The sequence below is a fragment of the Heptranchias perlo genome, chromosome 44, assembly GCF_035084215.1.
Source record: "Heptranchias perlo isolate sHepPer1 chromosome 44, sHepPer1.hap1, whole genome shotgun sequence".
Lineage (NCBI taxonomy): Eukaryota > Metazoa > Chordata > Chondrichthyes > Hexanchiformes > Hexanchidae > Heptranchias > Heptranchias perlo.
The window spans coordinates 3,874,774-3,890,724 of NC_090368.1; the positions used below are offsets into that span (position 1 = coordinate 3,874,774).

General features: G+C 54.1%; 1 protein-coding gene and 1 long non-coding RNA gene across 2 annotated transcripts in view; one reads left to right on the plus strand and one right to left on the minus strand.

The window, feature by feature from the left end:
* LOC137306624 (uncharacterized) overlaps window positions 1-2,842 on the plus strand; it is a 6,726-nt gene extending 3,884 nt beyond the window's left edge. Inside the window, exon 2 of the long non-coding RNA XR_010958915.1 lies at window positions 379-2,842. This is a non-coding gene — a long non-coding RNA (uncharacterized lncRNA). The remainder of the gene's footprint in view (window positions 1-378) is intronic.
* The window catches only part of psmd4a (proteasome 26S subunit ubiquitin receptor, non-ATPase 4a), a 13,694-nt gene continuing 485 nt past the window's right edge, over window positions 2,743-15,951 (minus strand). Inside the window, exons 2-10 of the mRNA XM_067975935.1 lie at window positions 12,359-12,499; window positions 10,932-11,046; window positions 10,286-10,372; window positions 9,088-9,156; window positions 7,350-7,565; window positions 6,285-6,393; window positions 5,335-5,466; window positions 4,577-4,650; window positions 2,743-3,150 (exon numbers count right to left, since the gene is read on the minus strand). Of these exons, the coding sequence (XP_067832036.1) occupies window positions 2,983-3,150; window positions 4,577-4,650; window positions 5,335-5,466; window positions 6,285-6,393; window positions 7,350-7,565; window positions 9,088-9,156; window positions 10,286-10,372; window positions 10,932-11,046; window positions 12,359-12,499 (1,111 nt within the window). The 3' untranslated portion in view covers window positions 2,743-2,982. The remainder of the gene's footprint in view (window positions 3,151-4,576; window positions 4,651-5,334; window positions 5,467-6,284; window positions 6,394-7,349; window positions 7,566-9,087; window positions 9,157-10,285; window positions 10,373-10,931; window positions 11,047-12,358; window positions 12,500-15,951) is intronic.

Sequence of the window (15,951 nt, forward strand, 5' to 3'; positions counted from 1 at the left end):
AAAGAAAGAGGCATTTATATAGCGCCTGTCACGACCTCAGGACGTCCCAAAGCGCTTTACAGCCAATTAAGTACTTTTTGAAATGTAGTCACTGTTGGAAACGCAGCAGCCAATTTTCACACAGCAAGATCCCACAAACAGCAATGTGATAATGACCGGATAATCTGTGTTTAGCGATGTTGGTTGAGGGATAAATATTGTCCCAGGACACGGGGAGAGCTCCCCTGCTCTTCTTGGAATAGTGCCATGGGACCTTTCACAGAAAATTGATACACTTGGGGAACCACTTACCTTGAGTATTAAATATTCTGTAAAAAAACCCGAGGAATTTGCTAGAAATGGCCTGTTAGAAAGATATTCTTTGCTTTGATTTTACAGCCTACGGAAGATTCAGATTTCGAAATGTTACAACTGCAGCAAGTGATGGCAGATCACCATCACTAATGACAATACACAGATCAACTAAAACTACAACGTCCAAACAGGAGGTTTACGCATCCAACGTCGTTTATTAAAGGGAAACGATGGCCGAGGGGCCATTCCTTGTGTTGGAGCCTCGACGGTGGTGCAAATCCAGCTGGCATTTAATCAAGAGCCGAGCTGCCTTCCTTCTTTATCCATCCATTCTCGAGATGTGGGCATCGCTGGCAGGGCCGGCATTTATTGCCCATCCCCTAGTTGCCCTCAGGTGGCGGTGATGGGCTTTCATGGACTGGCAGCGGATTTGATACAGTCGAATGGCTTGCGATGGCCACTATGGAGGGTAGTTAAGGCAACCGCGTTGGTGTGGGGCTGGAGTCACATATAAGAGTAAGGACGGCAGGTTTCCTTCCCTAAAGAATATTGGTGACCCACCAGTAACAAACACCCCACACTATCACCAGAATAATACCAGGGCTAAAAGTATTAAATTATGAGGACAGGTTGCATAGATTAGGCTTGGGTTCCCTTTCCGGCAGTGAATTCCAGATTATAACTCACTGCGTTAAAAAAAAATTCTCATCTCCCCCTCTGGTTCTTTTGCACATTATCTTAAATCTGTGTCCTCTGGTTACCGACCGTCCTGCCGCTGGAGAGTTTCTCCTCGTCTACTCTACCAAAACCTCATGATTGTGAACACCTCTATTAAATTTCCACCTTAACCTTCTCTGCTCCAAGGAGAACAATCCCAGCTTCTCCAGTCTCTCCACGTAACTGAAGTCCCTCATCCCCGGTGCCGTTCAGGTAAATCTCCTCTGTACCGTTTTGTTTAGTGTGCAATCTGCCCCTCGATAGGGACAGAGCACCAGGCTCCACCGGCAGAAGGACATAATCGGTCAGATTGGGAACTGACCGTAAGAGTTGCAGATCTCCGCCCGTCCACTCATGGGCACTCAACAGTTCGAGGCATCAGGTGGGTCTAAACCCCCTTCCTCTCAAACCCTTCTACTTTTCTTGCCCCTTGTCAGTCCGCTTTTCACCGGCCCGTTCCTCAGTTTTCATTTCTCTCCTCCCACTGCGGTACCCAACAATCGCTAAAAACGGACGATCTGGTCTTTTATCTCATTGCCGCTTGTGGGATCTTGCTGTGCGCAAATTGGCTGCCGCGGTTTCCCTACATCGCAACAGCGGACTGCACTTCAAAAAGTGCTTCATTGGCTGTAAGGCGCTTTGGGACGTCCTGAGGTGGTGAAAGACGCTGTATAAATGCAAGTCTTTTTTTTAAAAACCCGATGTGAAGTTTGTAACCAAGTGCTCTGCACGTTGTATTCATAGGAACAGGAGTAGGCCATTCAGCCCCTCGTGCCTGCTCCGCCATTTGATAAGATCATGGCTGATCTGTGATCTAACTCCATATACCTGCCTTTGGCCCATATCCCTTAATACCTTTGGTTGCCAAAAAGCTATCTATCTCAGATTTAAATTTAGCAATTGAGCTCGTATCAATTGCCGTTTGCCGTATTCACGGGCTGGTTCCGCAGGGCTGCCCCCCCAGGGTCTTGGTCCGTGTCAGAACAAACCGGTCCTGTGGGTCGACGACGGGCCACGTCAGTGACTCGATGCCATCGGCACATCCCAACCTTGCCTCCCTCCATTTTCTTCTCCCCCCTCTCCTGCGGTACAAGGACCACAGGCACCCTCTGGTGGCCCTGTGCGTGCGTAGACAGTGTTGGCATACAATTTGACTGTGGGGGGCATCATAACTGACCAACACCGGCCCCTCCACCACCCCAAAAAAGACCTGTCCACACCCGAAGCCCGCATAAATTTTCGAGCCGCAGTCACTGGATAGAGATTAAGAGCAGGGATACCGATCTCCCCACAGCCTGCTTATAACCCAGCTAGGACAGGGGACCCCACTCACATCAGCTGAGGTAAGCTAACCAGCAGTGACTGGGGGCTGGACCATCAGGGGAAACTCTTCCCACCTCTCCATCCCTCTTGCGTCCCAAACCCTCGGTCGACGGAGGTGCAGGCGTCTGACTCGAGGACAACGCTCCCTCGGGATTTTCACTCCCTACCCTGTTTGGGGGTGGGGGGGGAGAAAAGACCCGCCCTCAGCCCAACACCTCCCCCCGGTGGCTCAACTGAGATCAGCAGTTTAGTGCACGAGGGGATCACTGGGGTGAACCCATATCTCACTCTCCTCAGGGGTGCGCGGTGTTCAGGCTTCAATCACAAATCGAATTGTGCCTTTCTCTTCTGCGCACTGGGACGTGCGGCCCTCGCAAAACGCGGGCGCGGAAAATTAGAGATTCATAATTCAAATTCTCGTGTATTTTATTAACTTTCCATTTTGGAATCAGGAACTTTTACACTGCATATCACAGAAGGGGAAAGAAATAAAAAGATATGAGCACAATTTTTACCGTTTGTAGCGAGCTATTACTGCCAAAGAATGCAATGTTTACCACCGTGTATTACCAGGTCACTCGGAGCAGCAACATGCAGATCACTGCTTAAACCTTCTCTACAGCACCGGGCCGGGGCTGCACCAAAGGCTCATTTCTTCTCTTCCTCCTTGTCTTTCTTGCTGTCCTTTGAGGCCTGCGAGGCCAGGGAGCCCATGGCGTTGCGAATGGCCTCGTTGTTTGGGTCGACTCCCGGCAGGTTCTCCAGCACACTCTGCAGGAACTCGGGATCCTCCATCACATCGTAGTTGTCTTCTTCCTGCCGGTGCAGAGAGGGCGGGGGGTTGGGGGGGAAAAAAAAACTGTTATAAACACTTCCGTTTGACAGAATCACTACCTGATATCTCGGTGGGTAAATGTACTGTGGTGTGGAGCCATTTGGAGACGGAAGATCCCAGTTTGAATCCATATCCGTGCTGGGTTTGGCTAATCACACGGAGAGCAATGGACCGAGAGCTGCAGTTGGCCCAAGGGCTCCTTGGCTAGGGCTGGGGAGGGGGAAATTATGGGGCTCCTGCTAGAAAATGTAAGTTTGGGAGGGAGGGAGAATAAGAGGGGGCGGCGCCCGGGGCCGGAGGGGGGGGGGGGGGGGCAGCGCCCAGGGTCGGATGGGGGGGGGGGGGGGCAGCGCCCGGGGCCGGATGGGGGGGGGGGGGGGGCAGCGCCCGGGGTCGGATGGGGGGGGGGGGGGCAGCGCCCGGGGCCGGAGGGGGGGGGGGGGGGCAGCGCCCGGGGCCGGAGGGGGGGGGGGGGGGGGGAGCGCCCAGGGTCGGATGGGGGGGGCAGCGCCCAGGGTCGGATGGGGGGGGGCAGCGCCCAGGGTCGGATGGGGGGGGGGGCAGCGCCCAGGGTCGGATGGGGGGGGGGGGCAGCGCCCAGGGTCGGATGGGGGGGGGGGCAGCGCCCAGGGTCGGATGGGGGGGGGGGGCAGCGCCCAGGGTCGGATGGGGGGGGGGGCAGCGCCCAGGGTCGGATGGGGGGGGGGGCAGCGCCCAGGGTCGGATGGGGGGGGGGGCAGCGCCCAGGGTCGGATGGGGGGGGGGGCAGCGCCCAGGGTCGGATGGGGGGGGGGGGGCAGCGCCCAGGGTCGGATGGGGGGGGCAGCGCCCAGGGTCGGATGGGGGGGGCAACGCCCAGGGTCGGATGGGGGGGGCAGCGCCCAGGGTCGGATGGGGGGGGCAGCGCCCAGGGTCGGATGGGGGGGGGGCAGCGCCCAGGGTCGGATGGGGGGGGGGCAGCGCCCAGGGTCGGATGGGGGGGGGGGCAGCGCCCAGGGTCGGATGGGGGGGGGGCAGCGCCCAGGGTCGGATGGGGGGGGGGCAGCGCCCAGGGTCGGATGGGGGGGGCAGCGCCCAGGGTCGGATGGGGGGGGCAACGCCCAGGGTCGGATGGGGGGGGCAACGCCCAGGGTCGGATGGGGGGGGCAACGCCCAGGGTCGGATGGGGGGGGCAACGCCCAGGGTCGGATGGGGGGGGGGCAGCGCCCAGGGTCGGATGGGGGGGGGGCAGCGCCCAGGGTCGGATGGGGGGGGCAACGCCCAGGGTCGGATGGGGGGGGCAGCGCCCAGGGTCGGATGGGGGGGGGGCAGCGCCCAGGGTCGGATGGGGGGGGGGGCAGCGCCCAGGGTCGAATGGGGGGGGGGCAGCGCCCAGGGTCGGAGGGGGGTGGCAGCGCCCGGTAGTACCTTGCCCGAAGCCTCGGAGGTGTCCATCGCGGTGCCGGTGTCCATGCTGGATATGTCCGCGGGGCTGCCGAACTCTAAATTGGGAACACAGAACAGAACGAGTTTAAAAACAGACAACAAACACCTTCAGTCCCACCCTGTAGCGCTCTGCAGAGCATTTCCCGTGGAACAGAGTTATACCGACCAGGAGGGTCCGCGGGGCGACCTGTGCTGAACCTCGGGGTTTGCTGATCGCAGCCAGGGGAGGGGGGAGACTTAAAAGAAAATCACCCAAAGTTCCTGCTATCCAGCAACGTACCTGCCGGAGAGCGGGGGGTGTGTGGGGCAGCATCGGCTGCGATGGCGGCCGTGGTCGAATATCCCGCATGTAACGGGAGGCCACTTGGTCGATCCCCAACACCACCCCCAACGGGACTGGATACCGACAAGAGCAGACGGCTGCAGGAGAGGAGGGGAGAAATTTGTTGGGGTGGAAAGAGGGAATTAAAAAAGTAGAGGGCAAGAGTGGCTTCAGCCGCCCGGCCCGAGCTCTGGAATTCCGTCCCTAAAAGGAGGAGAGAGGCGGGGAGTTTAAGACCCTCCTTAAAACCTACCTCTTTGACCGAGCTTTTGGTCACCTGTCTTAATATCTCATGTGGCTCGGTGTCAAATTTTGTTTGATAATCTCTGCTGTGAAACGCCTCGGGACGTTTTACTGCGTTAAAGGCGCTATATTAATGCACGTTGTTCAGGGTTAGGGAACGCGCTGTGGGCAGTACCTGGCGCCTGTAAGGACATCTGCATGGCATAGGCAATCTGTTCATCCTCGGTCATACTGCTGAAGTCAGGCAAACCAGTGCCCGCAGACTCCTGCTGACTTATAGACATCTTCAGGAGAGCGTCGTCCGGATCTGAGAAAAAAAGCATTAACGTTCAGACGATTCTTCTTAACAGAAGGTAACTTAGGGGTCGAGAGAGACACACAGATATAAGCACGTGGAGCGAGCGAGGGAGGGGAGAAACGTGCGTAAAAAGACGGAGCACGGGCACAGCCTGCACGTGCTGATCGACCTGTAGTATTTACAGGGAGTTTGGGTTTGTTGCCCTGCGGTTACTCTCCCAGGACACTTCTGCTCTTAAATGACCGTCAGGACACAGGCCCACTGTAGTGCCCCGTGTCCTTCTCCCCACCCCCCCCGTAGAGGAGGTGCCCTGCCCCCGCCTGGCCGAGCAGAGCCGCGGGCCGAGACCCAGGGCCGTTCGCTGCTGCCGCTCGGGTTGTGCGTGAAGAGCTCAAGCGGGAAAAGGACAAGAGCTCCCCCCCGATGGTTCAGTGGCTAAATGCACCAGACACAGCAGGAAAATCCCAGATTTGATCCGCGCTCTCAAGTCAGGTCAGCAACAGGGAGTGTTACTGGGCTCAGCACCATTGGCCTAGGGCGGAGGGAATCAGCCAGGGTCCTTGCATCCGATCACAATCCAGTAATCGCAGCTGGGAAACGGGCCTGTGGAGACCTTGTGGGGGGGGAGGACAAGAGCTGTGCCGCCTTGCACAGTCGAATAGCTGACCGACGCTCTTCAGGCGCTTTAAGAACGGCTTAAATGGGGCAGATACAGGAGCTGCTGCTGGCACTTGCGAAATAGGAGTCAGCGTCTTTGGGAGGGGAGGGGACTCTCCCACCGTTAACCACAATGTTTATACAGAGGCCCCAGAGGGTTAAAGCCACACCGTCACCAGTCGGGGTCACTATTCCCGCCTCCACCGCCGACGCGGCTGCAGCTCGCCTGGCTTCCTCCTCCTGCCGCTGCCGCTGTTCCTCCATCGACACACGGAGAGCCTGAGGAGAACACGAGAGGGTCAGCACCGCGCGGAACCGTTCCCCAGGCACGCAGGAAAAGAACGTTCATTTACGATCCCACCGTCACCCATCCCTCAAACGCCCTAAAAGAGGTTCTGGGCCAGTGAATTACTTTGATTTTCCGCGATGGTTCTGCAGGCAAACCGCGCAGAGCAGGATCCCACAAACAGGGCCAGCCACCGAGGGGAGCCCCCTGCTCTCCTCCCAGTCGTGAAACCTTCAACGCCCACCTGAGCGGCTAGACGGGGCCTCGGTTTAACGTCTCATCCGGTGGACGGCACCTCCGACAGTGCAGCACTCCCTCAGTACCGGCACTGGGAGTGTCGGCCTAGATTCAAGCGCTGGAGTCGGGCTTGAAATCACGATTCGGGGGGGGGGGGGGGGGGGGTTGGTGAGGAGGAGATAATTACAATAATCAATCAATCACCATGCTGCCAAATCCGCAGTTTTACTTTACACAAAGAACTTGCGTTTCTACAGCGCCTTTCACAACCTCAGGATGTCCCAAAGCGTTTTACAGTCAATTAAGTACTTTTTGAAGTGTAGTCACTGTTGTAATGTAGGAAACGCAGCAGCCAATTTGCGCACAGCAAGATCCCACAAACAGCAACGTGATAATGACCAGATCATCTGTTTTAGTGATGTTAGTTGAGGGATATATATTGGCCCCAGGGAGAACTCCCCCCTGCTCTTCTTCCAATAGTGTCCGTGGGATCTTTTACATCCACCTGAGGGGGCAGACGGGGCCCTCGGTTTAACGTCTCATCCGAAGGACGTGGGATCTCCCTCTGCAGCGACGCTCTTCGCTGCAACCACCTCGACTCGCTGGAGCAGTGCGCCGCCTACTGCGTTTGCTCAGCGCTGCCCTGGGCCCGTCTGGTCTCCACCCCTTCCCAGAGGGGCCTCTTAAATAGAAAACCCCTTCTGGTTCTTACCAGGGCCAATTCGGGGTCCGCGCTGGGGTCCACTCCAAACTCGAAGTCGCTGGCCCCGAGCCCCAGCATGGTGCCCCCTTCCCCGGCCAGGATGGGAGAGCTGATGAGAGCGTCTGCGAGGCTGGGGCCCGGAGGCACTGTCACCAGGTGGGAGCCCGTTCCATCCTTCCCGTTAAGTGCGTTGATAAAGGCGGTTAACTTCTCCGTGTTTGCTTCCTGTAGGCGGGGGGAGGGAGCGGTGAGTTAGAGTAAAAGAGGGGAAAAAAGTGAGCAGCGTAAACCTGACTGCCCAAACAACAACTTGCATTTATACAGCGTCTTTAACATAGTGAAACTTCCCGAGGCGCTTCACAGGAGCGTAATCAGATAAAGTTTAACACCGAGCCACATGAGGAGATATTAGGACAGGTGACCAAAAGGAGGAGAGAGAGGCGGAGAGGTTTAGGGAGGGAATTCCAGAGCTTAGGGCCCAGGCGGCTGAAGGCACGGCCGCCAATGGTGGAGCGATGGGAATGGGGGGGATGAGCAAGAGGCCAGAATTGGAGGAGCGCAGAGATCTCGGAGGGTTGGAGGAGGTTACAGAGATTGTGGGGGAGGGATTTGAAAACAAGGATGAGAATTTTACAATCGAGGCGTTGCCGGACCGGCCGAGTCCACGTGCCAACCCGAGTGAGCAATTCACCTCCCCTCCCCTTCCCTCCCCACAGCCGCCAAGGACCCTTTCTTGTCTGTTTTCTCCCCTCTTCTGGAAACGCTGACTGCCACTCGGGCACCAGCTGCCCTCCGGGAGCGCGCCGCCCGAGTGGCAGTTCTCCACACGACTGCTGGTAAGATATTCGACTTGAGAGGGCATCACAGCCACTGACCCATGTGCTCAGCTCGCACTTTCCCGGAAAGAGAGTGGGAGCTTGGTTATCGAACAGTGATCGGGGCTGGGAAGCCCTGGCAGGTTTTCTGCGCCCTCCACTCCCACAACTGCATCGAAGGCCACTGAAGCACTTCCTACTGCTGCAGCGAGTGACGTCACCTAACTCGGCACGAGCCAGGGATGGAACCCCGGGCGGGACACGGGCTCACTGTGTCAAACTCAGCACGGGCTCGATGGGCCAAATGGCCTCCTTCTGCGCTGTAACCATTCTACGATTCTACAAACTCAGAGCTTTTAAAACAGACAGAACGATACAAAGATTAACGAGGGGCAAGTTCTGCTTATGACGCACTCAGACAGGCGTGGAAAAGCAGGAACAGGCAATGAGCACAAACCAGGGGAACAAAGTCAGCACCTCGCAGCTTGGTGGGGGGGGGGGGGTGGGGGGAGGGGGGAGTCTCAGGGTCAGTGGAACAACTGAGGGTGGCAGGGGGAGAGAGGAGGAAAGGGAGAGGAACATCTCACTGTGAAATATCCAGGGCCGGGCACAAGCCCAGCTTTTCAGCAAAGCTCATTCAGTGGGCCCCGTGAACCAGACCCAGTGCACAGTACACACAACACCAATAGTTTGGATACGTTTAGGATTTGGCTACGCACAGCATAAAAACGAGCCATTCCGTAGTAATCTTGGCCTTTGGGATATCTGAAACGCACGAGACCAGAACCCCAGCGGGTGTGAATGGACTTTTAAAACATTCAGACAGACTTTACAGTCCGCTCGCCCCTGGGTAAATATAACCTCATCCCCCCATCCCCCTCATCCTCCCTCCCTCCCCACTCCCCCTCGTCCCACATCTCTCCATGACTCACCTCCTCTCCAAAGTTCACTATATCCACGTTCACCTTCTCTTTCTTCAGCCTCTTTGCTAATTTGACCAACTGTGAGGAACAGAAAAGTATAAAGAGCAGCTGCCTCAATAAAGTATTAATACTTTTCCCCCTCCTGTCCTGTACACAGTGACCTTTGCTGCTGTAAGTAGTCCATGGGCACTAGCTGCCTTCCGGTGCCCCACTGAGGCGCCCACTTGTCAAGTGCAATTCTGGGCAAGTTATTCAACTGTGGGGGGCATCACAACAAACCCCTCTAAGGCATGGGGAGGGTGGAGGTAAGCGAAGCAGTTTGCTGCCAGAGTAAAAACTTTACAGAAGAGCTTTGTATCATTTTTGGTTGCACTCGCGCCTCTGGGTCAGTAGGTTATGGGGTTCGAGCCCCACTCCCATCAACCGAGCACTGATCTCGGACTGAGTAAATCAGAGGTGGAACTACGGAAAAACACTGGGTGGTACAATTATATAGAGGGGGAAGTGAGCGTAACACAGAAAAGAACTTGCATTTCTACAGTGCCTTTCATCACCTCAGGACGTCCCAAAGCTCTTTACAGCTGATGGAGTACTACTGAAATGTAGTCACTGTTGTAATGTAGGAAACGCGGCAGCCAATTTGCGCACAGCAAGATCCCACGAACAGTGATGTGATAATGACCAGATCATCTGTGTTTAGTGGTGTTGGTTGAGGGATAAATATCGGCCCCAGGACACTGGGGAGAACTCCCCTGCTCTTCCAATAACGGCCGTGGGATCTTTTGCGTCCACCTGAGAGGGGGCAGACAGGGCCCTCGGTTTAACGTCTCATCTGAAACAGGGCACCTCCGACAGTGCAGCACTCCCTCAGTACCTGGCACCGCGAGGGTCGGCCTGCATTATGGGGCTCGAGTCTCTGGAGGGGGACTTGAAGCCACGACTCTCTGACTCAGAGGAGCGAGTGCTGCCCGCTGAGCCGAGGCTGACATCCAACAGCTTGCTACAAGCCTCCTGAATTTCTACACTCGGCACCGGGACATCAGCAGGAGGCAGTAAAAATGCCGGTGATTACATGTCACTCCCGCCCGATTCGAGAACGTCCCTTCGAAGGTTTCCGAGCTTTTTAAAAAGAGGAGAGGTTTCAACAGGGAGTTGAAAACAAAGACAGGAGGGTCGGACCAGCGGGAATGACCTCGGATTTACTCACATCCTTCTCGTTATCCTCCACCGGGCTTCCGACAAACACAATGATCCTCGTTTTGTGGTTTTTCCCCTGACGATGTTTAAGAGCCAACTGAAAAAAGGAGGGAGACATTTACGTAGAATTACACAGAATTTAAAACACTGAAACAGGCCGTTCGGCCCAACTGGTCTTTGCCACTGTTAAAGCTCCACACGAGCCTCCTCCCGCCCTACCTGATCAAACCCTATCAGCATATCCTTCTATTCCTTTCTCCCTCATGTGTTTATCCAGCTTCCCCTTAAATGCATCTATGCTATTCGCCTCAACCACTCCTTGTGGTAGCGAGTTCCACATTCTCACCACTCTCTGGGTAAAGAAGTTTCTCCTGAATTCCCGATTGGATTTATTAGTGACTCTCTTATATTTATGACCCCTAGTTTTGGACACCCCCACAAGTGGAAACATCATCTCTACGTCTACCCTACCAAACCCCTTCATAATCTCAAAGACCTCTCTCAGGTCACCCCTCAGTCTTCTCCTTTTCTAGCCCCAGCCTGTTCAATCTTTCCTGATAGATATAATCCCTCAGTTTTGGTAGCAGTGACGCCAAGCTTGGGGGTGAAAGGCGCTGTCTGAATTCGAGTTCGTTTCTCACGGAGGTCTCACTTACGTGTGCCACTCGGATGCCAGTGCAGAAGCTGATTTTCCCCGTGGGCTGGACGGCGTGAAGCTTGGACAGAATTCGACCCGTGTCAGGGGTCAAGGTCGTGAGCACCTCGCAGTTACTGCAACAAGAGCAAGAGACAAAGTGGTCCCTGTTAAAATGGAACAACTCGCACTTATAAAGCCTCTCGGGTACACAATCGGCTCAGGAGGGGGAGAGGCTCAACAGATGACAGGAGTGGGTGGAGGTGCCAGGAGGTAAAAAGTCAGTTGGGGTGTAGTCACTGAAAGGTGGGCCCCCGATGGGACGACAGGGGGACTGGGTGGGTGGCGACCAGTGTCAGGGTCCAGCCAGTGACGTACACCTTTACACACGATCCCACCCAGCCTGGCCGCTGACACTTGGGACCCGTCTCAAACCAATTTTACAACAAATTACTCCAGAGACTCGAGCCCATCATCCAGGCCGACACTTCCTGTGCTGTACTGAGGGAGCGCTGCACTGTCGTAGGTGCCGTCTTTCGGATGAGACGTTAAACTGAGGCCCCTGGTTGACATAAAAGGTCCCACGGCCACTATTTCAAAGAAGTACAGGTGAATTCTCCCCAGTGTACTGGGCCAGTATTTATCCCTCAACCAACATCACTAAAAAAAAGATGATCTGCTGTTTGTGGGATCTTGCTGTGCACAAGTTAGTTGCTGCGTTTCCTACATTACAACAGTGACTACACTTCAAAAGTACTTCATTGGCTGTAAAGCGCTTTGGGAAGTCCTGTGGTCGTGGAAGGCCCTTTCTTATTATTGCCCCAGTATTACTGCTTGCATAGAATAAAGGAGACAACCCCCAAATGGGTGAGTGGGGGGAAATGCATCATCCGAAGTAGCACCAGGAAGATGCCAGGTTCCATCCCAAGTCGGTGAGAGGTTAGCTGATCTCAGCTGGTGCTACAACTAGGCCTCTGGGCCGGGGAGGGAAAGAGTCAGACAGGACTCCTCGTCGCTATCCCGTTGCTCCTGCTGGAAGTGCGTGCACACGGCTCTCGATAACTTAGGGAAACGTCCCAAGGCGCTCCAACAGAGGCATAACCAAAACAAAGGGAATGCCGAGCCAGAGGAGGAGGTATTGGGGGACGGGGGTCATAGAGGAGGAGGCGGTGGGATTTGGAAAGGGAATTGCAGAGCGTGGGGCCCAGGCGGCCGAAGGCGCGGCCGCCAACTGCGGGGTGAAGGGTGCACAACAACAACGTGCGTTTATAAAGAGCCATTAACGTAGTAAAACGTCCCAAGGCTCGATCATCACACAAGATTTGACTCCGAGCCAGATAAGGAGATATTAGGAGAGGTGATCAAACACTTAGTCGGAGAGGTCGGTTTTAAGGGAGGAGAGATTTAGGGACAGAAACAGGAAGGAGGCTCCGGGGTGGCGTCACTTACTTGGCGAGCGTGATGAGCCCCACGTTGTTCTCGGGATTGCTCCGCGTTTTGGAATGACAGACGATGTTGACGGCATCTTGCTGCGCCTGCAGCCTGGTTGGCAGGAAGTCCCCATTTCTCATGTATTCGCTGTTGTCGACACTGCGACCACCGGGGAGAAGAGGAGACAGCGGTTAGAAAGGAGCACAGGTTTACACTGCAGAAACGGCACGGCGAAAGCTTACCGTCGCCATTTTAAAAAGTTTCGATCGGGACTGAGGGGAGTGCTGCACTGTCGGAGGCGTCGTCTTTCAAATGAGACGTTAAACCGAGGCCCCGTCTGCCCTCTCAGGTGGACGTAAAAGATTCCACGGCCACTATTTCGAAGAACAGCAAGGGAGTTCTCCCCGGTGTCCTGACCAATATTTATCCCTCAACCAACATCACTAAAAGTCATTATCGCATTGCTGTTTGTGGGATCTTGCTGTGCGCAAATTGGCTGCAGCGTTTCCTACATTACAACAGTGACTACACTTCAAAAATACTTAATTGTCCTCTGGTTTACAGCCACAGATTTAAGATAATTGGCAAAAGAACCAGACGGTGGAAGCAGATTCAATAGTAAAGGGAATTGAAGAGGAAAAATTTGAAGGACTGGGGGAAAGAGCAGGGGGGAGTGGGACTAATTGGATAGCTCTTTCAAAGAGCCGGCACTGGCACGATGGGCCGAATGGCCTCCTCCTGTGCTGTAAGGTTCTACGATCTGAACACTGGTCCCAGCTGCCCTCCGGTACCCCGTTCAAGTGGCCAATCTACACGGTGAGCACTGGCGGGCTCTTCAACCGCATGGGGCATCACAGGCCGATCTGATCCCGGCCTCGCCCCACACTTACGAGCAGGTGCTTTCCAGTGGAGCGCTGGAGCAGGAACTCTGGCTGATTATTCCCTTCCTTTAACCACCACCACCGTCACAGAATGGGACATTTAAGACAGGTCCCAGAGGCATGAGATTCAGGAGGGGATGGGGGTTGTCAGACACTCAATGCTGTCCAATGTGGGGGGGGGGGGGGGGCGGGGGGTGCGCCTTTAATCGTACATGGGAGGACTGGACTGAGATCTCTGGTTTTGAAGGATTCGTAGAGCAAATCAGTTACCCCTTGTACCGTCTGAACTTTCACTGCCGAGACCTCGCATCTGGTTCCAACACAGGCACATTGTTAAAAATACACAATGTGTTGTCTCTTCACAGGGGGCTGCTATAAGCAGCCACAAAGGCAAACTCTCTGGCCCCTTCCTCTTTCTATTCTGTCTGTGTGTGTGTGTGTTACAGTCCCACCCTGTGCCGTATACCCCCCAACAGAGAGTAGAATCAGGGAACCCTGGCCCCTGGACTCTGCTCTGGGAGCAAACTGCTAGGCCAGAGTATGACACCAGCTGCTGTCCTCTGTTAGTTCTGTAGTGGAGACTCGTGTATCTACCCCCTCCCCCAAGTCTTTGCCGAGTTCAACCAGAGCAGTGGATGTGGGCACCATAATGGGCCTCAGCATCCTTGTGCCAGAAGGGCGGGAAGTGGGAATTCAGCCCGAGTTCCCACCCCTGATCGGCACCCATCGTGTCCTGCTGGGGAGCGAGTGAGTTGGGGAGAGGACGGGATCTGGCAGGGCTGCGATGCCCACTGCAGTCGAATAGCTCCGCCAGCTAGGTCCACACCCATTCAGCCACTTGGGCAAAGGTAGGGTGCAGCTGGCAGGAGCGTGTCCCAGTCAGAGTCGGGGTCTCAGAGAAGGAAAACAGACACCATCAATGGCTGGTGGACAAAGAGATGACGTGAATGGTTCAGAAGAGGGCCCTTTCTCACCACCCCCAACTCATGTCTCTCCTCACCACCCCCCCCACACACAGCTTGGCAAAGACTTCTCTCTTTGACGTGTACGGTGGTGTAATCGTTCTGTTACTGGACTAGTGATCTGGAGAACGCAAGTTCAAATCACCGTGACAATTTGAAAAAAAAACGTGGAAATAAAAAGCTGGTGTCAGTGAAAGGATCAGTGAAGCTGTCGGATTATCGTTAAAAACCCAACCGGTTCAATAACGTCCTTTAGGGATAGGAAACCTGCCGTCCTTATCCAGTCTGGGCCTAAACGTGACTCCAGTCCCACACCACACGTGGTTGACTCTTAACTCCCCTCTGTAGCGGCCTAGCAAGCCCCTCGGTTGTATCAAACCGCTGTCCTGGAACTCCCTAACCTGACAGCACCGTGGGAGCCATTTCACCACACAGACCGCAGCGGTTCAGAAAAAAGGCCCATCACCACCTTCTATAGGGCAACTAGGGAGGGGCAATAAATGCCAGCCTTGCCAGCGATGCCCACATTCCAAGAATTTTTTTTTTAAAAAAGAGTTATAGAGTACCCATCACGTCCTCTGGACGTCACAAACAATAAAAGAGCTTCTGAAATGCAGTCACTGTTGTAGGCAAACTGATGTCTGCTGGGTCACTTGGCTCAATTGCAGTGCAGTACTAGACTTGGTTATCCCAATATTGTCATAAAACCACATGAAAACAATCTTCCTAATTACTGTTTTATGAGTTCTCAGTGAAGGACATTCAGTGCTGGGGATCAGAACACCCTGCCACTTTCAGCAACACTGTCACTGCACTTCCTAATTAATTGCATGATGTGGAGATGCCGGTGATGGACTGGGGTGGACAAATATAAGGAATCTTACAACACCAGGTTATAGTCCAATAATTTTATTTTAAAATCACAAGCTTTCGGATTATCTCCTTCGTCAGGTGAGTAGTGAATGAGAGGTTCTCAAATAAGATATGCGATTTGAGAACCTCTCATTCACTACTCACCTGACGAAGGAGATAATCTCCGAAAGCTTGTGATTTTAAAATAAAATTGTTGGACTATAACCTGGTGATGTAAGATTCCTTTAATTTATTGCAGGCAGAACATCAAGATGTTTCAGAGAAATGTGACCAATTCAAGTCTTTTCTTTCATTTTGAATAAGGCTTTTTCTTCCTCTCTGACTTTTATGTTTCTTCAAAATAGATCATCTGTCCATTTACCTTCTCTGCTCTGAGTTCTCCATAAAATTACACTGAAACCTGTACACACGAGACAGATGCATCGAAACTGGAAGCTGTGATGAAGGCTCTCATCCAGAACATTAACCTAACCTATAGACTAAGATGACAGGACACCGTTGTATAAGATGAGAAACCGAGTAAAACGCATGACCCCAGTCAACTTGGCTCTAAACAACGTACATTCATACATTCAACGTACATTGGACAGTTACATGGGTAAGATGGGTATAGAGGGATATGGGCCAAGTGCAGGCAATTGGGACTAGCTTAGTGGTATAAACTGGGCGACATGGACATGTTGGGCCGAAGGTGCCTATTTCCATGTTGTAAACTTCTATGATTCTATATAGCATCTTTAACATAGTAAAACGCCCCAAGTGTTATCAAAGTCTGACACCGAGCACATAGGAGATATTAGCACAGGTCAAAGCTTGGTCAAAGAGGTAGGTTTTAAGGAGCCTCTTAAAAGGAGAGGCGGAGAGGTTTAGGGAGGGAATTCCAGAGCCGAAGGTA